Source organism: Protopterus annectens, chromosome 15.part0 (genome assembly GCF_019279795.1).
Source record: "Protopterus annectens isolate FY-2018-M chromosome 15.part0, PAN1.0, whole genome shotgun sequence".
Classification (NCBI taxonomy): domain Eukaryota; kingdom Metazoa; phylum Chordata; order Ceratodontiformes; family Protopteridae; genus Protopterus; species Protopterus annectens.
In genome coordinates this window covers 59,103,234-59,129,752 of record NC_056749.1, presented here as the reverse complement: position 1 = coordinate 59,129,752, position 26,519 = coordinate 59,103,234, and the positions used below count along the sequence as shown (strand labels likewise).

The 26,519-nt window shown below is 44.3% G+C and overlaps 1 protein-coding gene across 1 annotated transcript in view; it reads left to right on the top strand.

Annotated features, from left to right (window-relative positions):
- Window positions 1–26,177, top strand: part of FUNDC2 (FUN14 domain containing 2) — a 538,500-nt gene extending 512,323 nt beyond the window's left edge. Inside the window, exon 5 of the mRNA XM_044057645.1 lies at window positions 25,042–26,177. Coding sequence (XP_043913580.1) covers window positions 25,042–25,119 — 78 coding nt within the window. The 3' untranslated portion in view covers window positions 25,120–26,177. The remainder of the gene's footprint in view (window positions 1–25,041) is intronic.
- The last annotated feature ends 342 nt before the right edge of the window (window positions 26,178–26,519 follow it).

Here is a 26,519-nt window from a genome sequence, read left to right as displayed (position 1 = left end):
GATTTACTTTTGGATGTAAAGCGCTTTTGCAGAAAACTCTATTTAAAATTGTTTTTTGATTCTAAAAAACCTTTGATACATGTAGAAACTGATAATTTTGTGGAAGGTTCTAGTGTTAGACCATGCTCAAGTGCTGATTCAACTGAAGTTAACACTGATAGTAATTTATCACATGATTCTGTTAATGTGTCCTTTTTGGATGATTCTTTGATGAATGTATCCATTTATGACTATGAATGTGAAGTTGACAGTCATGTATTAAGTAATTTAGATCATGTTAACAGTGTTGATTCTATTACAAATGATTCAGCACAGATGGAACGTTTTTACACTGGTTATGGCAAACTTACAATTCCATCATTGCCAACTTATAGCTCATTTAATCCACCAAAAAATTGTTTCATTTTGAGAGTTTTTGAAAACGTTCTTTGCAAGAAAGTGGAACTTGAATATGCTTCATTTTTAAAGCAATATATGGTATATAATCTCACTAAAGCTGAATGGTTGGCTCTAAAGAGCATGAAAAGTGTGTGTGATAAATACATATTCTGTACGGCTGACAAAGGGGGCAATTGGGTCATTATGGAAAGAACTCATTTTCTCAAAATGAGTTATGACCTTTTGTGTGATGATTATACTTATGTGGAGCTTTCTTATAATCTGGTCAATGAGTATAATTCATTACTAATGGATCTTTTGGAAAGGGGTGAAAGGTTGGGCTTTTTAAGTGATAAAGATGTTAAAAGATTATTTATCACTAACCCTAAAGACCCGACTTTCTATGCCCTGCCCAAAATTCATAAAAACTTGTTAGACCCCCTGGTCGCCCAATAGTATCCTGTTGTGGTGGCTTTTTGGAACACATAGGTATACTTTTGGATAGCATACTGAAACCAGAATTAAAAAATGTTATTTCACACATTAGTAACACAAATCAATACTGTGAATTGGTAAAGGATTTCAAATGGGACAAAACTTTTTACTGGGCAACTGTTGACGTAAAGGCACTTTATACTAGCATTAAAACCAGATTTGGTTTGGAAGCCATTAATAAAATTTTGGGGGAGGGACCTCGCACTTCTTTCATTATTGCATTATTGGAATTTGCACTTACTCACAACTATTTTCTTTTTGAAAATAAAGTTTTCTTACAAAAGGAGGGAACGGCCATGGGGGCTAATTTTGCCCCCACTTATGCCATTCTCCATGTCTTATTTTGAAAATAGTGTTTTGTATACTTTAGATTTTTTTCACAAGAATGTTATTTTATATCGCAGATATATTGATGATTTGATTTTTGTTTGTAAGGGAAAAACTTCAGATTTTGAGGTTTTTGTGGACCAACTTCATCAAAACAAATTTGGTCTTGAATTTACATTTACTGTCAACACACAAACAATCCAATTTTTGGATATTTTATTGTATGTGGATGAAAAGGAAAATGTACAATTTAGGCCCTTCAGAAAGGATACTGCTTCCAATAATTTCTTACATGCCACCAGTGCACACCCTGCTCATTTAATTGAGGCACTTCCTTTTGGCGAGTTCAAACGTATCAAAGAACATACTTCAGACAGTACAGAATGGAGGGCAGAATTTTTGAATATTAAAAGTAGACTTCTAGCTAGAGGTTACTCTAGAAGTACTATAGAAGGAAGTCTCGATAGGTTGTTTGATTTTAATATATATAAAAACAAACCTAATAAAGCAAAAAGTCAAAATTCTAGTGAAATTATTTGTAACAAAAATGACAATATATTTTTTGTCACAAAATTTTCTCCTTTTTCCTCATATTTGAAGCATATTGTTGACTTTTTGTGGCCTATAATTTGTCATAATGAGGAAATAGGCCATTTATTCCCTAACCATGTGTCGTTCTCCTATGGAAGGTACCCAAACCTCAAAGAAATTTTGAAATTCAAGTTTGGGAATGCTAATTTCTGTGTGATTAAGGTGGGTATGTCAAGCTGTGGCAAATGTAAAATTTGCCCCAAGGTTAGTAATTTGTCCGGTAGTGTGATTAATGGCGTTAAATATGTCGCCCATGATGAATTTAATTGCAAATCCTGCGGTGTGGTATATATACTTGGTTGTGGTTGTGTACCACCCAAATATTACATCGGTCAAACTAAACGCCAACTAAAAATACGGGTTCTAGAACACATGGGTGATATACGCAATGTTAGATTGGATAGTCCCATTTCAGAACACTTCAATACATTTCACAAAGGATGTATGGATTCCTTAATTTTCTGTGCTTTAGCCAAACCAAAATGTGTGAATGGTATAAATTATGTACAAAGTTTATTAAAGCTGGAGAGTGAATTCATCTTGAAATTTGGCACTTTAAAACCCAGGGGTATGAATTTGGAGGTTAATCTCACAATTTAATAATATTTAATGTTCTTTACTGTTCTAAAGTGTTAGTTGCAATATTTTGTCTATTTTACAAATATTTAAAATTTTCATATACATATTTATTTATATTTAGATGCAGTTGTTATGCACATCTCATTGGAAAGGTCTCTTTAATTTTTCTATGTAAATTGTGGTAATTTCCTTTAATTAATTATGCTAATTGATTAATTACTTTATGCATAGTATAAATAGATGGAACCTGTGATTGTAACTTATTCCTTTGAAGGCATTCCGCCGAGGTACCGGAATAAAGTGTTGCTGTGTTCCAGTTTTTTCGTGGTTTTTCAGTTTTTCATGGTTTCATGGTTTTTCCTGCTTGACCTCATCACTCCCAGGGTGTGGAAGGAACCGGACACTGTAGAGCCAGTCCCCAGGAGGCCAGCTAGGATTCTTAGACCCCCTGCAGATAGGACTGCTTGGAGTAAGGGTTCCCCGGTAGATGCCATGGTGGTGGCGGCAGCCACCAAGAAGGAACTTGCCCAGGATAGTTCCTCGGTCCACCCCCCTGATAAGGCGTCTTGGACGATGGATTGTATCGGGAAGCGGATGTTTGCTTCAGCTACCTTTTCCATAAGGGCGCTGAATTGTTTGGCCCATGTAATTAGACTTCAGCGGGATCTGGTGAAAGAATACCCTGAGTTTCCCCCTGAGTCCATGTCGGCAGAGGACAAACGGACTTTCTCGGCTCGCATGGCCACTCTCAAATCTGTTTCAAACACGTCTGTGTGGCTACTTTCCCATGCCACAGAAGGGGCTGCTAGAGCCAGCGGGTCTGGCATCGCCTTAAGGCGTCATGCCTGGCTCCGGCTTTCTGACTTTTCGGAACCGTTCAAGGCGTCCTTCGCGAATGCACCCTTCGGTTCTACCCTGTTCGGGAAAACCGTCCGCGACACATTGGTTCAGAGCGGGAAAGACGCTGTCTGCCGTCAGAATCCGCTTCTCAGCTCCTCAAAAGTCCTTTTCCAGGAACCAGAGAGGACAAAAGAAGATGTGGTTCTGGAAGTCTCGGCAGTCCCGTTATGCTCCGGACCCTTCAGAGGCAGAGGGGGACAAGGTGGATGCCGGCCCAGAGGCAGAGGGGAGCCGAAAAAGTTTGGGTCTCTGGAACCTTTTTCTGACAGACCCACACAGCAGCCCTGAGGGGTTGCCCGACTGCTCCTCTCTGGAGGCAAGTTGGGGGGCATTTTCCGAAGCACCTGGCTCAATGGGAGTCCATCACAACAGACCGCTGGGTGCTTCAAATAATATCCAGTGGTTACTCAATCCCTTTTATAAACCTGCCTCCTCAGTCGAGGCGCCTCCCCGATGTTCCACCCAGTCAGAGGGAGGCTGCAGCTTTAGAGATAAAAATGCTGCCAGAAAAAAGAGCAATCCATCATGTCCCCCCAGAGTAGTCCGGGTTAGGCAATTACTCCAGGTTCTTTTTGGTGCCAAAGAAGACTGGGGACTTAAGGCCGATCCTCGACCTTTCAACAATGAACTTCTTCATTGCCAAGGAGAAATTCCGGATGGTCACGCTTCAATCCATCCTGCCCCATTTGCAGGTGAAGGACTGGATGTGCTCCATAGACCTCAAGGATGCGTATTATCACATTCTCATGGACAGGCGATACAGGATATGTATATGTATGTAAATATTCATATGTTCATAGTGTTTCACTGTTGCAGTCATTACTCTTGGGTTATCCTGCTGGCAGGCTATCCTCAGTCAGCCCGAATTCCAAAGTCTAGGTCCGGCATCAGTTGCTGTCGCCTCTTCCCTGACGTCAGTGCACTAGGGGTATAAAAGAGGCAGCCAACGCCATTTTCTTCAGTCTTTCTTGCCGCGCGGTGCCCGAAGCAAAAGCAGTTCACAAGTGCCGGTCGGCTGACTCCTGAGATTTTCAAATCCGAATTTCAGAACCGAAGTCTTCATTAAAGCTAAGTACCCCATTGGGGAAACACTTTTCTTGCTCCAGGCCGATGTCAGAAAAAGTTAACAATTTTGTTTCTTGTGGGAAGCAAATACCTCATAAGGATTTTCACTCTTACTGTATTCTTTGCCTAGGCCCTGATCACAACGTTGCTAGCTGTCGCTTTTGTGCTAGATTTAACCAACGCACTATCAAGCATCTGTTCGATTTTGCATTTCACTACTTTGGCCGAAGATTTAATTATATAATGCTGTCGGACCAGCCGACAACTGGAGTTTACAAAAAACGCAAGGACAAAGAAAAGGATAGGCATCTGAGGTCCAAAACCGATGAGGCCACTGCTAGGCCAGTCGCCTGTTCTCATTGAGGTGCTTTCGCAGCCCCTGGTGCCCGCTATCTCAGAGCCACAGGCCGCTACCGACTCCCACGTGGAGCCAACTGGGCCTCTGGATACTCAAGGTATTGGACACTCGGAAATCATTCCCTCAGATGGGTCCGGAGCCGCTGAGCAGGCATCGGCTTCTGAGGGTGTCTTCAGACCTACACAACTATATATTAAGCCATCTTCAGCTTCAAAGACAAAGACTAAAGCAGCTCTAAAGACAAAGAAATAAGTACAGCATTCTCCTACTCAGACTTCCATGCCTAAAAAACAGATGCTCAAAATGGCCGAAGACCTAATTACTTTGATCAGGGATTCCCATCCCCCTCATGATAAGAGGCCTAGGCAAGAGGCAGACTATGATTCTTCTGATCAGGTCTCTATTTCCTCTGATTCCTCTTCTGAACAGGATTACTCCATGCTTCCCTATGAGGATTCTGATGCTGAAGAATCCATTCCTTCAGCCTCTCTTCTTGAGGATTATTCTTTTGGGGAAACCCTGCACACTATGAGGGAGCATTTCCACTGGGAGAGCCAAGATTATTCTGAATCTAAGAAAAGACTCCGAGACTTTCTGCTGCTTCCTCAGCACAGACCCCTTGCTATTCCACGTCTTCTAGACATTGTAGATGATGTATTTTCAGAGTCTGGCCTGTCCCCTGACTCTTTACTCCCCTGCACCTACTAAGCCAGACAGATACTACAGGTCCCGGATTCTCATAAATTCCTATATAAAAACCCCACTGCTGACCCAGAAACTATATCTCAGGGTCCCAGAGGGGTTAAAGCTTCCACTGCAAAAAAACATGTCCCCTCTGATAGGGATTCTAGGGCTCTAGACAGATGGGGGAAAAGAAGTCTACACTTCTGCTACCCTGGCTGTAAGGGCTTTAAATTGTCATTTTCATATGCTTAAATATCAGCAATATTTAATGTCACTGCTTGAACAGAAATTGTTGACAAATACTGAATGTTCAGAGAACAAGGAATTGCAGGATTTATTGCATGCAGCTGAACAAGTGGGAAAGCATACTTTGCAATGTGGTTATGATTCACTGGAGGCCTCTTGTAGGGCCGCTGTTACAGGTTCTGTTATTAGAAGGCATGCTTGGTTAAAGGAACAGAATCTGCCTGATCATGTTAAAGCAAAATTATTAGATTCACCATTACAGCACGATACTTTGGTACTAAAGCAGAAGAGGTGTTGAAAAAAATGGAGGATAAAGCAAAATCCACGCAGACAGTCAAGGATTTCTTACAGGTACAGCCGCCCAGGTTTAGCAGGAACTGGCCTTCTAAAAATTGGTCCTTTCCAGTGTCAGACCACAAAGAGGCAGATACAGGCGTCCCAGAGGCAGATCTCAGCCCCAAGGCTCATACAGGCCTGAACAATGGGGTGCTCCTACCTCCAAAAGCAGAGAAGACAAATCACAACCTTACAGGAAACAGTCCCAATGACTTTCCTCTACCAGATCCAAGCACTTTTCTTTTGGCAGCCCCCTTAGGGGGAAAACTAGCACTTTTCTCATCAAATTGGCAAATGGTTACCCAAGGTAAATGGGTCCTGAACATAGTGTCCCAAGGCTACAGGTTCCATTTTTCACACACTACCAAGGTCAAAGGGTATGCCATACCTGCCACACAATCAATGGACAGAAGCACAAAAACAAATTACAGCCCTCATGGACATGAGGGCCATTCAGCAAGTACCACAACAAGAGCAGGGGTAAGGATTTTACTCCAGACTTTTCCTAGTGCCCAGAAAGGACAAAACCTGGAGACCAAGACTGGACCGGTCTATACTAAATACGTTTCTGGAAGTTCCAAAATTCAAGATGTTGACTCTACAGCAGCTACTGCCCATGCTGGGCAAGAATACTTGGCTCGTAACTTTGGACCTAAAAGAGGCATACCTGCATGTCCCAATCAGACAGTCTTGCAAACGATACCTCAGATTTATAGCTGGCTCAATGCATTACCAATTCTCTGCACTGCCCTTTGGCTTATCTACTGCGCCTAGGGTCTTCACAAAATGCCTGGCACCAGTAATTGCGTTTTGCAGACAAAAAGGAATTCAAATATATCCCTACTTGGACGACTGCCTAATTCAAGCAGAGAACAAAGACATTCTTCTAAAGCATCTGGCATGTGTAAAAAGATTACTAATTGGCCTAGGGTACACAGTAAACGAAAATAAATCAAAACTAGTGCCCTCTCAAGAGATAATATTCCTGGGTGCAAGCTTAAATACAATGCCCGGATGGCTTATCTCATGCCAGACAAGCAAAATCAACTGAGTACTTACTTCAAGAAATTGGCAACAAAAACCCACTTATCTGCAAGGAAAATCTGCAGGCCTTGGGTTTCATGGCATCCTGCATTCTACTAATTCCATATGCCAGACTGCATATGAGGAAACTACAATGGTATCTCTAAATTGTTTGGACTCAGCATTGCCACAGCCTGGAGACAGTAATTGCACTCATTCCCTGCCTGCAACAGGAGTCTCGATGGTGGGCAGAAGCCTGTCACCACAACAAGGGTCTGCCATTCAATTTATCCACAGCCAGACAGACACTGACAACGGATGCATCAGATTATGCCTGGGGGGGCACATATGGTAGGAAAATGTATTCAGGGTACATGGCCTGCAAACCAGATGCATCTTCACATCAATCAAAAAGAGATGCTAGCTGTTCAAAATGCCCTGACAGCTTTCAAGGACCTGCTTCATCCAGGACAGTTACTGATAAAGACAGACAACACTACTGTCATGTGGTACATAAGCAAGCAGGGAGGTACACATTCCTACCCCCTCTGCAGACGAGCAATGACCTTATGGGACACTGCATTGGCTTTTCAAATTCACCTGCAAGCACAATTCCTGCCAGGAAAAACAAATACTCTGGCAGACGAACTAAGCAGAAACCTCATGGATCCCCATGAATGGAAACTGAATCCACAAGTCTTCAGCATGATAATAAGGAAATGGGGATGCCCAGACCTAGATCTATTTGCCTCCCCTCACAACTGCCAATTGCAGAGATTTTGCACAAGGATTTATCACAAGCAAGCATGGAAAGTGGAAGCCCTATCATTCAGCTGGAAAAATCTAACAGTGTATGCTTTTCCCCCACTGCCTCTCCTTCCCATGGTACTCCTAAAAGTCAGACAAGAGAAGCCAAAAATGATACTGATTGCACCAGACTGGCCACGCCAGCACTGGTACCTAATCCTAAAGAGCTTGTCTCAAGGTCCAGCATGGATATTGCCTCAAACTTCTCACTTGCTGACCCAACAAAACAATCAGATCCTGCACAGCCAACTCAGGACCTTAAATCTGGCAGCATGGTGGATAATGTAGCCGTTCAGAACACTCCTCTTTCAAAAGCTGTTATGGATGTCATCTTGGAGGCCAGGAGGCCCAGTACCAGAAAATCTTATGCAGAAAAATGGAAGAGATTCTGTGCTTGGAACCAGGAACAAGGCATTGACACGTGTGTTCCAAATGTACCTCAGATTTTACAATACCTAACTGAGATGTTGAACAAAGGCCTTTCTTTCTCATCAATTAAGATTCATGCCTCGGCCATTTCAGCCCATTACAATATGGAACCACCTATCTTTTCTCACCCTTTAATAAGGCAGTACCTCAGAGGGGCAAAAACATTAGGCCTCCAAGGAGAGCACCAATTCCGGCCTGGGACCTCAGTTATGTTTTGAAAAAACTCACACTGCCTCCTTTCGAGCCAGCATCAACAGCAGATATAAAATTCTTATCCTGGAAAACAGCTCTGCGTCTAGCAATAACCTCTGCAAGGCAAGTCTCGGAGTTACAAGCACTCATGGCTGTGGAACCTTTCATAATTTTTCATCCAGACAGGGTTTCTCTGAGGACAAACCCTACATTTATGCCTAAGGTGGTGTCCAGTGTGGCCCTCAACCAAGCAGTTCACTTGCCTACCTTTTTATTCAAATCCACAGAACAAGGGTGAGAAAATTCTGCATTCTTTGGACATGCACAGGCAGTTACACTTCTACTTGGACAGAACTAAAGCTTTCAGAAAGACTGAGCAACTTTTAGTGTCATATGCTGCAGGATCACAAGGAAAGCCTATCTCAAAACAGACTATTTCTAAATGGATAGGCCATTGCATCCGTTTCTGCTATTTTCAACATGGCAACTCACTGCCTAAGGGCATTAGGCCTCATTCCACCAGAGCAGCAGCCACCTCAGCAGCCTTCCTTAGAGGAGTACCAACCAAAGATATCTTAGAGGCTGCAACTTGGAGTTCAGTGCACACTTTCACAAAGCACTACCACTTACCTCTTTACTCTAAGTCTAGAGCAGGCTTTGCCACTGCAGTTCTGCAGGGCCTCATAGCCTCTCCTAATCCTATTTAGTCCAGCCACCCATCCTCAGCTTTGGGATTCTACCCAAGAGTGATGACTGCAACAGTGAAACACGATGAACATAGTACAGTTGTGTACCTACCATAAATGTAGATGTTCGAGTGTATTCACTGTTGCAGTCCAGGTAACCCACCCACCATCCCCCTTCTCTTTGCTGGGACTTAACTGTACTTCTCTATCCTATGCAACCTATTTGGTGTATTTGCTTGTAGATGAAGGAAATGTTATTTTTGTGCATGCATTTTTATTGGCATATTTTTCAGCCTACCAATTTGGGGACACCTGACATCTGGGGCAAGAAAATGACGTCAGCTGCATCTTTTACACCCCTGGTACACTGACATCAGGGAAGAGGTGACAGCAACCGACGCCGGACCTACACTTTGGAATTCTGGCCGACTGAGGATAGCCTGCCAGCAGGATAACCCAAGAGTAATGACTGCAACAGTGAATACACACGAACATCTACACTTATGGTAGGTACACAACTGTACTTTCAGGATCCTACCCTTCGGCCTCACCATAGCCCCCAGGGTGATCACCAAGGTCAAGGCAGTTGTAGCGGCCCACCTGAGACTTCAGAGAATACAGGTTTTTCCTTGCCTAGATGACTAGATCCTTACCGCCCCCACCAGGCATCTACTCTGCTTAGCCAGAGATTGCTTCCTACTACTAGCATCCCAACTGGGGATCTCCATAAACTTCAAGAAGTCATCCCTTAAACCATTTCAAGTCTTGAAGTTCATAGGGGCCAGAATAGACACGCTTCAGACCAAGGCCTTCTTGACATCAGACAGACTTCGCAGTTTGACCTTACACGTTTTAGCCCTTCTTCAGTCACCTGCCCTGTCAGCGGAGTTAGTCCTGAGAGCTTTAGGGTCCATGGCAGCAGCAATCAGTCTCGTGCCCTTAGCTCGCTTGCACATGAGAGTTCTCCCGTGGACTTTGCAGGTTCATTGGTCCATCCTTCACCACCTGTTGGACTTACCGATTCCTATCAGCAGAGTTTGCAGAAATTCCCTCATATGGTAACTCCAATCTCAGGGGCTTCGGGAATGACGAACGTTTGTTATGCCGCAACCCCAAGGCACGGTGACCACGGATGCTTCCCGCCTTGGGGGGGTGGTATTACGCGGGCAGAACTGTCCAAGGTACGTGGACTCAGACAGAGACTGTTCTGCATATAAATGTTCTGAAGATGGGAGTGGTGCTTCTAGCATTGCAAGCCCTTCATGCCTTTCTCCCTCCAGGGACTATTGCAATTCAGTCAGACAACATGTCAGTGGTCTGGTACAGCAACAAACAGGGGGAACCAGGTCTTACCCTCTTTGCTGAGAGGCCATGAGAGTTTGGGACTGGGCAATATCCACCAACCGTTTTCTGTTAGCAACGCACATTCCGGGTCGGTCCAACATCCTAGCGGACAAATTGAGTCTAACTATCCTCTCGCCCTACGAGTGTTCTCTGAATCCTTTAGTAGCGAAACAGATCTTCCGCAAGTGGGGTCAGCCTTGCTGCGATTTCCGCGTCGCCTTCCAACGTGAAGTGCAGTGAGTTTTTCGCTCTAATCCCCCCTCCTGGGGAAGCCCCCAGAGACGCTCTAATCCATGCTTGGCCACCCGGTCTTCTTTATGCTTATCCTCCTCTTCCGTTGATGACAAAATTCTTACAGAAAGCTCGTCGATTGGGAAACAAGATTATCCTCATAGCCCCATTCTGTCCTTGTCAAGCCTGGTTCCCGTGCCTACGGTCTCATCTTATAGCTCCTCTCTGGATCTTGGATCCCATCCCGGATCTGATATCTCATCTTTTGGGATTGACACCCCCGAATCTGGTAGATCTCAAGCTCTGAGCTTGGTTGATTCAGTTCCATTAGTTGCTAGGACTCCCGGTATCTCGTCTGCAGTTAGATCTATCCTGGTAGCGGCGCATAAGCCTTCTACCAGGGAGGTTTACAATAGTAAATGGAAGCAGTTTTCCATTTGGGCGTCTCATAGGAATTTGGATCCTTTCACTGCTCCCATTCCAGCAGTGCTCTATTTTCTATCATATTTTTCAGCAAGGGGCCAGTTCTTCTACTGTAAAGGTTCAAATGGCTGCCATCTCCCATTTTCACATTGGAGACAATCTCAATCCCCTCGCTTCCACCAAGATTTGTAAGACCTTTCTGAAAGGTATGTTTCTCTTGAGACCTCCTATTAGGAACTCCGTCCCTCCATGGGATCTAACTTTGGTCCTCCAAGCTCTGACTGGACCACGTTTTGAACCTGCAGCTTCTGTTGATTTGAAATTCTTGTTCTGGAAAACTACCTTTTTGGTAGCTATTACTTCAGCTAGAAGGGTGTCGGTGCTTCAGGCCCTCTGTGTTAAGCCCCCTTACCTTGTATTCCATAAGAGCAGGGTCTCTCTCAGGACTAACCCATTTTTCCTACCCAAAGTGGCCTCCGAGGCGAGCATCAATCAGTCCATTTAATCTCCCAGTTTTTTTCCCTAACTATCAAAACAAAGGGGAGTACAAACTTCATTTGGTAGATGTTCATAGACAGTTCCGTTTTTATTTACACAGAACAGCTGCCTTCCGCTAGTCTGATCAGCTCTTTGTTTCCTTTGCAAAACCCTTCTTGGGTAAGCCAGTTTCGAAGGTGACTCTGGCCAGATGGATTTCTAATGGTATTCTGCTCACATACAAACTATCTGGCGTACCAGCGCCTACAGGGGTTCATGCTCATTCTACTCGCTCTATGGCTACATCTGCTGCATTCTGGTCTAGAGTTCCCTTGGATGACATTTGCTCTGCGGCTACTTGGGCATCCTCTCATACCTTTATCTCTCACTATAAATTGGATTTAGTGTCCAGAGGAAGGGCGGCTTTTGGCACTGCAGTGCTCCGGAATATCATTCCTTGAGGACCTCCCAAGTTTTTTGGTAGCTGGGGACTCTGTCCCACAGGTTGATGAACAAATGAAGTTAACTAATTCAGATAAAGAAGTTATGTACTCACCATAACGTTCCATCTGAGTAGGTAACTTCATTTGTCAGCAACCGACTCTCCCTCCTTCCCCCTAACCTGGTTCTTTGATTACCTGGACCCTAGGATGGTTTATCAGGTCCTCTGTTAATCCTTAGGTTAGGATTCTTCAGGTTGTTGTTTTGTGGTTGTGAGTTTATATAGGTGGGCAAACACGATCTGAGGATTGGACGGAGGTAGCAGGGTATTATGGGTAAGGGGGAGGAGCTTGGAGTTCTGATCTCTAGCTTGGAAAGCTGCCGGCTTGGATCCAGGTTGGATCCGATACCCACAGGTTGCTGACAAATGAAGTTACCTACTCAGATGGAATGTTATGGTGAGTACATAACTTCTTTTTAAAGCCGGAACCATTCGTCGTCGGGCTATCTTTGTCGCTAAATTCTTTTGCTCTCATTCTCCGTATTCCGAAATGGCTTCAATAAGCCATCCGACTGCCGATCTTCTGAAAAAACGTAAGGATAAAGACAAGAGACAGACCACATAGGTGCAAAACTGCCGACGATGCTTCCGTTAAGCTAAAGCTAGTTGCCAGTCCACAGGTACTCAGTAAGGCGCCTTCGTAGCCCATGATACCCATTTCTGCAGATCGCAGGCCACTGCTGAGACCCATTTGGAGTCCAGTATGCCGCCAGATGCTTCTTCGACTGTGGAACCTGTGGATGTCTCTACCTTGGATGGATCCCGGAGCTGCTGTGCAGGCATCGGCTCTTGAGGGTGTATTCCAACCTACCAATGTTCATATTAAACCGACAACTTCATTTTTAGCTAAACCTACTGAGTTTCTCAGGCCCAGAGTTGGCATTATGCCTAGAAAACTGATCAAAGCACATGCTCAAGCTCCCATGCCACAAAAACAAATGCTTAGAATGTCGGAAAACCTTATTACTCTAATTAGGGGAAGCCAGCCTTCCCCTGCTAAAAGACAAAGAACTGAATTTCCTTCTGATTCTACAGACCCAGGAGTCTGATGACTCTGACCCTTCTGATTACCAGGACATACCCTCATCTACCTATGAGGATTCAGATGCAGAGGATTCCATTCCCTCTGCTTCCCCTCCAGAGGATTTTTCTTTTGGTGAAACCTTGCATACCTTAAGAGAGTATTTCCGCCAATGCCAGGACTATCCTCAGTCCAAAAAGAGACTCAGAGAATTTTTAAGATTTGCCTCAGCACAGGCCTCTAGCTATATCCCCTGTCCTGGATATTGTAGATGTTGTCTTCATGGAATCCAATCTTACTCCCGACACTTTACCACCAGCCCCTAGGAAACCTAACAGGTACTACAGAGTACCTGACTCTCTCAAATTTCTCTTTAAGAATCCTATTGCAGATCCAGAGACCATTTCCCAGGGACCTAAAGGCATTAAGGCTACTACAGCCAAAAACCCTACTCCTTCAGACAGGGATTCCAGAGCTTTAGACAGATAAGGTAAGAAGGTATATACCTCTGCAACTCTTGCCATTAGAGCTTTGAATTCCCAGTTTCACATGTTGAAGTACCAGCAACATATTATGGAACTAATCGGACAAAAAATGGTGTTACTTCCAGATTGTGCAGAAAATAAAGATTTACAAGAGTTAATGCATTCTGCAAACCAAGTTAGTAAACATACTTTGCAGTGTGGGTGTGATGCCTTAGAAGCATCTTGCAGGGCTGCTGTCACTGGGTCTGTACTGGGAAGGCATGCTTGGCTGAAGGAACAAATGTTGCCAGACCATGTCAACACAAACTTACTAGATGCTCCATCAAATCAGGATCGTTTGTTTGGCACAGAAGCAGAAGAAGTTCTTAAAAAGATGGAGGAAAAAGCTAAATCTATGCAAACTGTCAAAGATTTCTTACAGGTGCAGCCACTGAGATTCAGTAGGCACTGGCGTTCTAAAAACTTGTCCTTTCCAGTCCCTCCCAGGCCTTCTCAGTCCAAACCCAGGGGAAACAGACCACCAAGACTACGGTCTCAGGGTATGCAGAGATTAAAAAGGGAGTGCTCCCACCTCAAATACAGGAAATGATAAGCCACCCCCTTATGGAAAAAGTTCACAATGACTTCTCAATCATCCTTCCCAGCCATGCCCAAGTACTTGCACCCCTAGGAGAAAAGTTCGCCCTTCATGCAAAAAACTGGATGTCCATTACTCAGGACCGATGGGTTCTAAACATTGTATCCCAGGGATACAGATTCTATTTTCACTCACTGTCAACCCTTAGTGGGTTACCAGACCTTCCTCCAAACCAGTGGGCAGAGGCTCAAAAGCAAGTACTTTCCCTTCTCAATGTCAGGGCTATTCAACCTGTTCCAGTAGAACAAAGGGGACAGGGTTTCTACTCCAGACTGTTCCTGGTGCCCAGAAGAGAGAGCTCTTGGCGCCCTATCCTGGATCTGTCAATCCTCAACACCTGTCTGGTGGTCCCAAAATTCAAAATGCTTACACTGCAACAGCTTCTTTCTATGCTAGCCAAGGATGCCTGGTAGACTTAAAAGAAGCTTATCTGCACATCCCCATAAGGGAGTCTTGCAGGAAATATCTACAGTTCAGGGCAGATGTTCTTCATGTTTCACTGTTGCAGTCATCACATTTGGGTTATCTGCCTGCAGGTAGCCCTCAGCCGGCCCGAATACCAGAGTCTTGGATTCCTGCGTCGGATGCTGTCTCTTCTTCCATGACGTCAGGTCATCAGGGGTATAAAACATGCAGCAGACGCCATTACATCAGTCTTTCTTGCCGCGCGGTGCCCAAAGCAAAAGCAGTTCGCAAGTGCCAATCAGCCGACTCCTGAAATTTTCGTTTTCGAGTTTCAGAACCAAAGTCTTCAAAAAAGCTAACTACCTCGTTGGGGATCATTTTTCTTGCTCTTAACCGATGTCAGTAAAAGTTAACAATTGTGTATTACCTGTGGAAAGCAAATACCTCAAAGATTTTAATTCGTACTGCATTCCTTGCCTAGGCCCAGACTGCAATGTCTCTCGCTGTCGGCTTTGTGCCTTGTTCAACCCCTGAACTATTCGTGGTCAGTCTATATTTGAAGCAAATTATTTTAGTACTCTGTTTAAGTATCCAGAAATGGCTTCGGTAAGCCATCTGACTACCGATATTCCAAAAAAGCTTAAGGATAAAGACAGAGGCAGACCGCATAGGTCCAAAACTGCCGACGACGCTTCCGTTAAGCTAGTCGCCAGTCCGCCGGTACACAGTGAGGTGCTTTCGCAGCCCCTGATACCCACTATTTCAGATTCGCAGGCGTCTACTGAGTCCCATTCGGAGTCCAGTATGCCGCGAGATGCTTCTTTGACTATGGAACCTGCGGATGTCTCTACCTCGGATGGGTCCGGAGCCTCTGTGCAGGCACTGGCTTCTGAGGGTGTATTCAGGCCTACAGACTTGCATTTTAAACCAACGCCATTTTCATCCAAGTCTATAACTCAACCCATGCCTAGAAAATTGATGTCCAAACCGTATGCTCAGGCCCATATGCCTAAAAACAAATGCTTAGAATGGCTGAAGACCTTATTACCTTAATTAGGGGAAGCTGGCCTTCCCCCTCTAAAGAGACCTAGAACTGATTTTCCTTCTGATTCTTCTGATCAGGAATCTGATATTTCTGTTTCTTCTGATTACCAGAATTTGCCCTTTTCTACCTGTGAGGATTCTGATACAGAGGATTACATTCCCTCTACTTCCCCTCCAGAAAATTTCTCTTTTGGTGAAACATTGCACACTCTTAGGGAGCATTTCCTCTGGGAAAGCCAGGATTACTCTGACTCCAGAAAGAGGCTTAGGGAATTCCTACTCCTTCCTCAACATAGGCCTTTAGCTATCCCTCCTGTCCTGGATATTGTAGATTATGTTTTCTTGGAATCTAGCATTACCCCAGACACTTTACCTCCAGCTCCCAGAAAATCTGACCGGTATTACAGAGTACCTGACTCTCAAGTTCCTCTTCAAGAATCCTACTGCGAATCCAGAGACCATTTCCCAAGGACCAAAGGGCATTAAGGCTGCTGCTGCCAAAACTACCCCTTCTGATAGAGTTTCTACAGCCTTGGACAGATTGGGTAAGAAGGTATATACTTCTGCTACTTTGTCCATTAGGGCTTTAAATTGTCAGTTTCATATGTCAGCAGCATATTATGGAGCTGCTTAAACAGAAAATGTTGATTCCTGACTGTGCAGAATACAAAGAATTACAGGATTTAATGCATTCTGCAGAACAATTTGTTAAACATACTTTGCAGTGTGGTTTTGACTCTTTAGAAGCATATTGCAGGGCTGCTGTCACTGGGTCTGTACTTAGAAGGCATGCATGGCTTAAGGAGCAAAACTTGCCATATCATGTTAAAGCTAAATTACTGGATGCTACCTTAAACCAAGACCATCTGTTTGGCAACAAAGCAGAAGTCATCCTCAAAAAGATGGAGGAAAAAGCTAAATCTATGCAAACTGTTAAAAGATTTCCTGCAAGTACAGCCTCCCAGATTTATTAATCATTGGCCTTCAAAGAATTGGTCCTTTCCAGCCTCTTCCAGGCTTTCTCAGTCCAAACTCAGGAACAGCAGACCACCTAGGTTACAGTCTCAGGCTACGCACAGGCCTAAGCAGTGGGGGGCTCCCACTTCCAAAGCAGGGAGTAGTAAGACCCCCCCCCCTTCGGAAAAATGGCACAATGACTTTACCTTAACCCTTCCAAGCCCTGCTCAACTACCTGCTCCCTTAGGGGGAAAGCTTGCCCTGCATGCTGAAAACTGGGAACTCGTTACCCAGGACAAATGGGTTTTGAATATAGTTTCTCAGGAATACAGATTCCACATGATGTCCTTCAAGAATGCAACCGCAGTCATAACATATGGGTTGTCCTGCCTCAGGCAGCCCTCGGTCGGCCGGACTCCAAAGTCTGGGTCCGACGTCGGCTGATGTCGCATTTCTCTCCGACGTCAGAGCGGCTGGAGTGGCATCAGCCGACGCCATCTTCTTCAGTCTTTCTTGCCACGCGGTGCCCGAAGCAGAAGCAGTTCGCAAGTGCCGGTCGGTCAGCTCCTGTATTCTTTGAATCCAAAGTCATCAAAAAAGCTAAGTACCCCGTTGGGGACCTTTTCTTGCCTCAGCCGATGTCAGAAATTACTGAAAAAGTAAATAATTGTTTGTCTTGTGGTAAACAAATACCTCATAAGGATTTCCACTCTTACTGCCTCCCTTGCCTTGGCCCAGACCACGACGTCTCGGCCTGTGCCGGTTTTAACAAGCGCACTCTCAGGCGCCGGGCGGAGTTCGCTGAAGACTTTTTCGGCGATAAATTTGATTATACGATGCCGTCGGAACAACTGACAACGCAGACTCCTAAGAAACTAAAAGACTGGGACCGACATCCTCGGCCCGAGTCTTCCACCGACACCACGCCAAAATTAACCGCGAGTGCTCCGGTTCCCTCGGAGGCAGTTATTCCACCGCTCTGAACCGAAGACACCGCATTACAGATACCTCCGATACCGGAGGCCACTCCGACGCCAGTTATTGACTTTCCCCCGGATACTGAAACTGAGGAAATGCCTGAGACCATTGCTGTTGATAAGGTCACTCCTGCACGTGGAGCTGCTAGGCCTCCCATGTCCATGTCTATCAAGGCCTACACACGTGCCAAGGCAGCCAGCAAGTCCAAGCACCTTACTGCTAAAACCTTACCTCAGCCTACTCCTGAAACTCAAGTTATGGATATGGCCGCAGATTTAATTTCCATGATCAGAGGTTCCCAGGCCCATCCTGAGAGAGGATCCCAGCCTCCTCCTGATAAGAGGCCCAGGGTTGAACCCTCTGACCCTCTTCCTTCAGATGAAGATTCTGAGGACTCTGTTCACTCCGAAAGCCAGGAAGAGCCCTTCCAGACCTATGAGGATTCAGATACAGAGGACTCTATCCCCTCGGCCTCTCCTCCTGAGGATATGTCTTTTGGGGAAGTTCTGCATTCCATGAGGGAACATTTTAAGTGGCAAGGCCAGGAATATTCTGATTCCAGAAAGCGCCTTCGAACCTTCCTTAAAAAGCCGCAACACAGACCCTTAGCTATACCTCCTGTGCTTGATGTTTTGGATGATTTATACTCTGACTCCAGTGTTACCCCGGATACTCTTCCTCCTGCTCCTGTCAAGCCTGACAGGTACTATAGGGTCCCAGAAACCCATTCTCATTTGTTTAGGGCCCATGCTGTTGATTTAGAAACAATTTCTCAGGGGCCTAAAGGGGCTTCAGCTACCACCTCCAAAAACCCTTTGCCTTCCGACAGGGAAACAAGGTCCTTAGAGAGATGGGGAAAGAAGGTTTACACCTCCACTACTTTATCTATGAGAGCTCTCAATTGTCTCTTTCATATGTTTCAATATCAGGATTTCCTGTTAGATGATTTGCAGAAAACTTTGGCCTCTCCTGAACCTTTAGATAGGAAGTCTTTGCAGGAGTCTGTGCATAACTTTCAGCAAGTTAGCAATCACTTTCTACAGTGTGGATATGATGCATTGGAGGCTTCATGTAGGGCAGCTATGACGGGCGGTCATTCGTAGGCATGCATGGTTAAAAGAACAACCTTTACCAGATCAGGTTAAGGCAAATCTTCTTGATGCACCTTTGGAAAAGAACAAGCTTTTTGGTGCTAATGCTAAAGACGTGTTAAAGTCCATTGAGGAAAAAGCCAAGTCAGTTCAGACAGTCAAAGATTTCCTCCAGGTTCAGCCACCCAGATTCAGCAGGAATTGGCCTTCTAAGAACTGGTCCTTTCCTAATCCTGAAAGATTTCAAAGGGGCAAAAACAGGCGTGCCCGAGGAAGAGGACAATACAGAGGATCCTACAGAGGACGACAATGGCAACCAGCAAACCGAAGAAGTGACACAGGGGTTTCTCCTGCCCCACAGGAACAATCTCAATGACTTTCCTCTAGTTTCGCTGACCAAGGAGCAAGCAGCAGCTCCTTTGGGCGGAAAATTATCTCTGTTTTCAAGCAATTGGCACAAACTGACAAAGGACAAATGGATTTTGGACATTATAGACCACGGTTACAGGTTCCATTTTCATACCCTGCCAAGAAAACAAGGCATGCCAAACCTTCCACAACATCAGAGGGCAGAGGCTATCAAGCAAATTTCCCTGCTTACTCAGATCAAAGCAATAGAAAAAGTTCCACAACAAGAACAGGGTCAGGGGTTTTACTCAAGACTGTTCCTTGTTCCAAGAAAAGAAACTCAATGGAGACCAATACTGGACTTGTCTGCTTTAAACACTTTTCTCATAGTACCAAAGTTCAAAATGCTGACTCTACAGCAACTCCTTCCCATGCTGGGCAAGGGGTCTTGGCTGATTACTCTGGACCTCAAGGAGGCATACCTGCATGTCCCTATCAGACACAGCTGCAGAAGATACCTCAGATTTCTTGAAGGGCCAGAGCATTATCAATTCTCAGCATTGCCATTTGGCTTGTCTACTGTGCCCAGAGTATTCACGAAATGCCTGGCTTCAGTAATTGCTCATTGCAGGCTCTAGGGGATTCAAATTTACCCGTACCTGGACGACTGCCTCATACAAGCGGACGACAAACTAATTTTGACAAAAAACTTGAATTATGTCATACAATTGCTACAAGCTCTGGGATACACAGTCAACTTTCAGAAGTCAAGACTTCAGCCATCCCAGCAAATAACCTTCTTAGGAGCCAAACTAGACACAGCCTCTCAAATGGCTTACCTGACAGAAGACAAGCAAAAGAAGTTAACTCATTACTTCAAAAATTTACCAGATGACTGCAAGGAGAGTCCTGCAGGCCCTGGGTTACATGGCATCCTGCATTCTCCTGGTTCCACTAGCAAGGCTACACATGAGAAAGCTTCAATGGTACCTAAAAAGCTTATGGTCTCAACACAGCAACAACCTAGAGGCAACCATACCACTCATTCCATGTCTTCAAAAGGAATTTCTATGGTGGGCCTCAGCAAGCCAGTTAAACACAGGTATGTCATTCATAAAACCTCAGATAACACAGACCATGACCACAGACGCCTCAGACCTTGGATGGGGGGCGCACATGGAGGGCAGATGTATTCAAGGACATTGGTCTCCAAAGGAAGCACATCTGCATATCAACCAAAAAGAAATGCTGGCAGTAATGCATGCCATCGAGGCCTTTGGGCAACAACTTCAACAAGGCCACCTGCTAATATGGACAGACAACACCACTGTGATGTGGTACATAAACAAGCAGGGGGGCACTCATTCTTACCCCCTTTGCAGACTGACAATGAATCTTTGGGAGAAATCACTGAGCCTAAACATACAGCTACAATCCCAGTTTGTTCCAGGCAAAGAGAATGTTCTGGCGGACAGTCTAAGCAGGAATTTCCTAGATCCCCACGAATGGAGGTTACATCCAGAAATCTTTATACGACTCATCTCGGCATGGGGCAGGCCAGACATAGACTTATTTGCCTCACACCTCAATCATCACCTACAAAAGTTCTGTTCAAGGACATATCATCCACAAGCATGGAAGATAGATGCTCTCTCATTCAACTGGAGCTCCCTAAAAATCTATGCATTTCCACCTCTGCCACTGATGACCACAGTATTACTAAAGATCAAAGCAGAGCAGCCCAAGGGGATCCTAATAGCTCCAGACTGGCCAAGACAACACTGGTACCCACTACTACGGAGCGTGTGTCACAACAAAAAGTGGGCCCTTCCCCAATGGCCCCAACTTCTGACTCAACACAACTTCAGGATAGTTCATCCCAACATCCAGACACTACAGCTAACAACTTGGGAGATCCCATAAATAACCTCAATATACCTCTCTCCAAGGAAGTTCAGCGGATACTAACAGAATCCCGCAGACCATCCACCAGAAAGGTTTACTCAGCCAAATGGAAGAGATTCAGCATTTGGAATACCAGCAAAGGACATGATGCATCCTTTTTGAGCATTCCACTCATTCTGGAATATTTGGCAGATATGCTGCATAACGGACTCTCATACTCTTCCATAAAAATACATGCTTCAGCTGTCTCAGCTAGATACAACACTGATCCACCTGTGTTTTCACATCCTTTAAGGCAATTTCTTAGAGGAATTAAGAATATAAAGCCCCCAAGAAAGGCACCAGTACCAGCTTGAGACCTCAACTTTGTCCTAGAAAAATTGACTCTACCTCCCTTTGAGCCAGCAGCTTCTGTGGACTTACAATTTCTTTCCTGGAAGACAGCTTTCCTGTTGGCCATTACCTCAGCAAGAAGGGTTTTGGAATTACAGGCCCTAATGGCAATACCACTGTTCATAACCTTTCACAGAGACAGGGTCTCCTTACGAACCAACCCTACCTTTCTGCCAAAAGTAGTATCTAGGGTATCTTTAAATCAAGCAATTCACCTGCCTACTTTCTTTCCCAATCCTGAGAACAAAGGGGTGAGACTTTTGCATACCTTGGACATTCACAGACAACTTCGCTACTACCTGAACAGAACCAAGACCAGTAGGAAGTCTGATCAGCTTTTTGTAGCTTACGCCCCTGGAGTACAAGGAAAAGAAATTTCCAAACAGACAATTTCAAAATGGATTGGACATTGCATCAGATTCTGTTATTCCTTCCATAGAAAGAGTGTGCCAGCCAATGTCAGACCACACTCCACCAGAGCTACAGCCACCTCTACAGCATTCTTAAGAGGGGTGCCTACAAAGGACATTCTAGAAGCTGCTACATGGAGCTCCATGCATACATTTTCCAAACACTACAACCTCCCTTTATATTCCAGATCCAGAGCAGGCTTTGCTTCGGCAGTCCTGCAGGGTTTGATAGCCACACCATCCCTTTCCTAGAGCATTCCACCTCCCCCAGCTAAGCTATGGTATTCAACCCATATGTTATGACTGCAGTTGCATTCTTGAAGGACATAGTACAGTTTTGTACCTACCATAAATGTAGATGTCCGATAGATATGCAACTGCAGTCGGGTTTTCCCTCCCTCCTTCCCCTCTATGCCTTGGGTCCACTCTTCTCCCTGTTATCCTTAGCTGGGGATATCTGTTATGGTGTATTTGTTTTATTGCTCATGTATTTGTTTGGAATCCTGTTTTTGTCTTCCAATTTGATTACAGCCTTCCTCTGAGGGCACCTGGCATCTGGGGCAAGAAACACTGAAGAAGATGGCGTCGGCTGATGCTTATGTACTCCTGCCGCTCTGACGTCGGAGAGAAATGTGACATCAGCCGACGTCGGACCCAGACTTTGGAATCCAGCCGACCGAGGGCTGCCTGAGGCAGGACAACCCATATGTTATGACTGCAGTTGCATATCTATCGGACATCTACATTTATGGTAGGTACAAAACTGTACTTTTCGTAAAGTCTTCTAAATCTAATTCTGAAGTTAAAATAGCATCGCTAGCCAAGGACAGTCATAAGGCATTCTTTAACTATGACTGAAATCTAAAAGGGAGTGCCTAGCTATCTGCCAAATTGGTGGTAGATGGTACCACTCACACTGTACTGGAGGAAATTGCCAACCTTCTAGATGATAGATTTGGTGCAGACCACCCCCTCGTCCCCACCAGCCATACCCCCAAAGCATACCTGACACCAGTTCTTTACCTGGTGTCTCTAGAAATCGTCATATCTGTGCTCTCCAAGGCCAAAAACATGGCCTCAGTAGGACCAGATAGCATCCTAGGTTGCTTACTAAGCAATCTAAAAACGGGACCTAGTTGACCCATTTGCCGTTCTCTTTAACCATAGCATGAGAACTGGCTTTATACCAGCAGAATGGAGAGCAGCAACAGTAATCCCCTTGCATAAAGGGGGGCCATCAACTGATCCTGGAAACTATAGACCTACAAGTCTAACCAGCCTCATCTGCAAGGACATGGAAAAAGGGTCATCATGGACCTTATCAACAAGGACATATGTGACCTTCAAACTCTATGCCCAACCCATTTTGGTTTCATTATGGGTCGATCGTGTTTATTGAACCTGGTAGACTTCGAGAAAGTCACCATAGCCTTAGATGAAGGTAAGACAGTGCATACTGCCTATCTGGACCTAGCCAAAGCCTTTGACACAATTCCCCACTGTGGTAGCATTGAAGAAATCTCCCTGCTAGGTGTTAACTCTTATATTACTAGGTAGGGAGATAATCGGCACTCCAACAGAACACATACTATCAAAGGTGGTGACTCCACATCTATCAGTAGACCCGTTACCAGTGGCGTACCACAAGGATCTGTAATGGGCCCTTTACTATTTGGAATCTATTTCTTGGAAGTCCAGGCTAAAGTAGACTGCCTTTGGCTTGCTAAGTTCACTGATGATTATAAACTGGCTGCAGTCAGAGTCCCCCAATGATGTTAACATATTACAGGAGGGGCTAACACAAACAAATGAGTGATGCCAAAGTCATGGTCTAAAACTAAACACAAGAAAGTGCACTATTATCCCATTTGGCATAGTGGAATTCCCCACAAATTACAATATTGACAGCACCCCTCTAAGTTCAAACCCAGTGGTGTGAGGTCTGGGAACGCAGGTCAACAGCAATCTGAACTTTGACCACCAGGTTTCCACGGTGATGAGGAAAGCCTTCTACATTGAGCATCTCATAAGTAAAGGCATCGCATCCAGGTCTAAGGATGTTATAACCCCACTTGATGTGACCCGTATCAGGCCATTAATAGAGTACAATGCTCTCTTCTGCAGGTCTCTCACCAGACACCTGCAGCAACTGGTGAGACCACATAGATTTTTCACTAAGAGGATTAAGGGCCTCCAAACCATGACCTGCGTGAGTAAGACTGAAAGCCCTGTCACTGTATTTCTGTATCATGTAGGTTACTGAGAGGCAACTTATGCCTGGCGTAGAGTACTGTCTCTGACCCCATCCTGATGGAAATACTGCATATCTGCAGATCAAATGGCACTTGAGTCACTCGCTCTAGGGATCTCAACCTTGCCAGTGACATTAACAGAACATGTTGGAGAGACAGGTATGTCTCCCAGAGATTGCCGCAGCTGTGGAATAAACTTTCAGTTCATATAAAACAGTGCTCCTCAGTGATCCCTATTCGAGTGCAACCTGGACAAATGGATTGGTGACAACAAATTCACCCCGGTGATGGCACCCATGTCCCTCATGGACAGGGGTAGTCGGTGCTGATCTGTAAAGTACGTCCATCTAACCAAGGACAATTAGGGCTACCTGGGATTAACATGGCTAGGCTTATAAAGGCTCTAGGGCTGCTAGCTGAGATGTGAAAAGAGGGAACAAACTAAGTGACAGCCCCCCTGCTCAGCTCTCACCTTATTGGAGACCAGATGTGCCAAGGCCATTTGGAGGAAGTTGATGTTTGTCAGGCGTAATTAGAAAAAGTGCATTTAAAAAAGAAAAGCATTTCAAAGCAGCAAGCAAGGGTCTAATGGTTTGTGGCATTCTCATTGTACTGGATTTAATAATGGAAATTTCTGATTTCATATCCTTCTGCAAACACTAAAGCTCAATGTTCACCTTTGTTAGATTTCTTTGTAGCAGTATCAGTATTGTGTTTCTGGATTGCAATTTTGTTTGGAGTCCTATTTTCTGCATAGTTAAACTATTCTACTGTTTAGTGGTCACACAGGAAGATGTAAAAGACCAAGCTGTATAATTCATAAAATAAGTGGAAAGCTTCCTGAGATTATGCCTCATTTTTGTGTGCTCACTAAACTACAAGAAAGTAAAATAGTCAGAATGCAGTTTAATGTACACTGTTCTGTTTCGTCTTACACTAGTGGCGGAAAATACTGAGTAGCTGCTTTTCATTGCAACTGAACAGTGTCTAACCTTTCTTTGCTTTCAGATATAGTCATTAATACTTTTTCTTTTCTCTACAGGTGACTTCATTTGTAAAAAAAAATGTTGTGGTGGCAGGTGGCTTTGCTGGAGGATTTCTCCTTGGAATGGCTTCATAAAGAAGAATCCATTTTAAAAAGAGAGACTCATAACCCTTTTACGAAACTTTGTAGTGCACTTGTGTGGGATACGTAGCTAAGAAACGGGCTGCGGCAAGTCTCAACAGAGGAACAGCTTTCATACAGTCCGTTCACTGTAGAGTTATATGTGCAGGGTTCTTTGATGGGGATGTTTACGGGAGTAAATGGTAGATGTCAACCTCTGTGTGAGTGGGACTTTTTTTTTTTTTTTTTTTAATGCTGAATCGGCTGTCAACTTTTTTCGGTGCCATGTTTGTTGTGAAACCAACACCTAGCCTTAGAAAAGGCTCAATTAAAAAGCTGAAGCTATAGATCCACTGAATATTACTGTATTTTTTTATTTGAAGTAAGAAATAGCATAATAGAGTGAATGGTTCTTCAGTTTTGTCATGGCACCTGCACCCAGTTTTTTAATTTAAATTATCTGTTAGCCAGGAAAGTGAACAGAGCTTTCTTTGTCCCTTTTCAGTCATGACCCATACTACAAGGTGAAGGGTAAGGAAATGTGTATATAAACGGGTGTGTTTTTTGAGAAGTAGAAGAAAACTGAAGTACCTGGAGAAAAGCTACACAGACATGAGCAGAGCATGCGGCACCGAGGTCTGGATACTGGTCTTACCATTGCGACAGTTTATCAGCCTGTTAAAGAATACTATCTTTTTTGGGGGAGGGGGGTTTAAAATCACAACGTGATAATATGCTGCAGTCGCTGTTTATACCTGGATTGGGTAAACTGGGTGTTCTTGCCTTTTATAGATTATCCTTCTTTTTATCCAGGTAGGTGAACTATTGAAGTAGAGAATCAGAATTGCAAATGCTGCATCCATGCATCTCCCAGGGCATGGTGCATTAGGGTTTATTTTTTATAAACTTTAATCCCAAAAATCTCTTAAATAACTAGTTGCAAGTGTGGTGCAACACATTTTATAAGTTGTATTTTGTAAGTAACTGACTTGATGACAACTGTTACATGTATATAATTTCTTGCTTGATGATTGCAGTCGCTGGCTGGAGTAAATATGTTTTGCAAAGCTTTACTTGTTCCATTGTCAGTCATTTTTACATTGCTTGGTACTTCAGTTCTCTAGGGTCAAACCAAACAAGTTTTTATCAGAGTAATATTTATGCCTAATACTTCCCTCCCAGTTACCATCACACATTACTTTTGAATTGACTTGCTTCTCTTTTTTTTTTTTTTTTTTTTTTTTTTTTTTGAGGTGGGGTGGGGCTGGATTTTACATTATTTACTGCTGTTGGTTCTTAAACCATCTCTGTGTCTAGAAGGTGGTACTTCAGAATTTTACAGTTCCCTTGGGGTAACGTGCTCTTCTGACTTCACTGTCTGGAAGTGGTTGGACTAACAGTTGTGTGCGGATGTT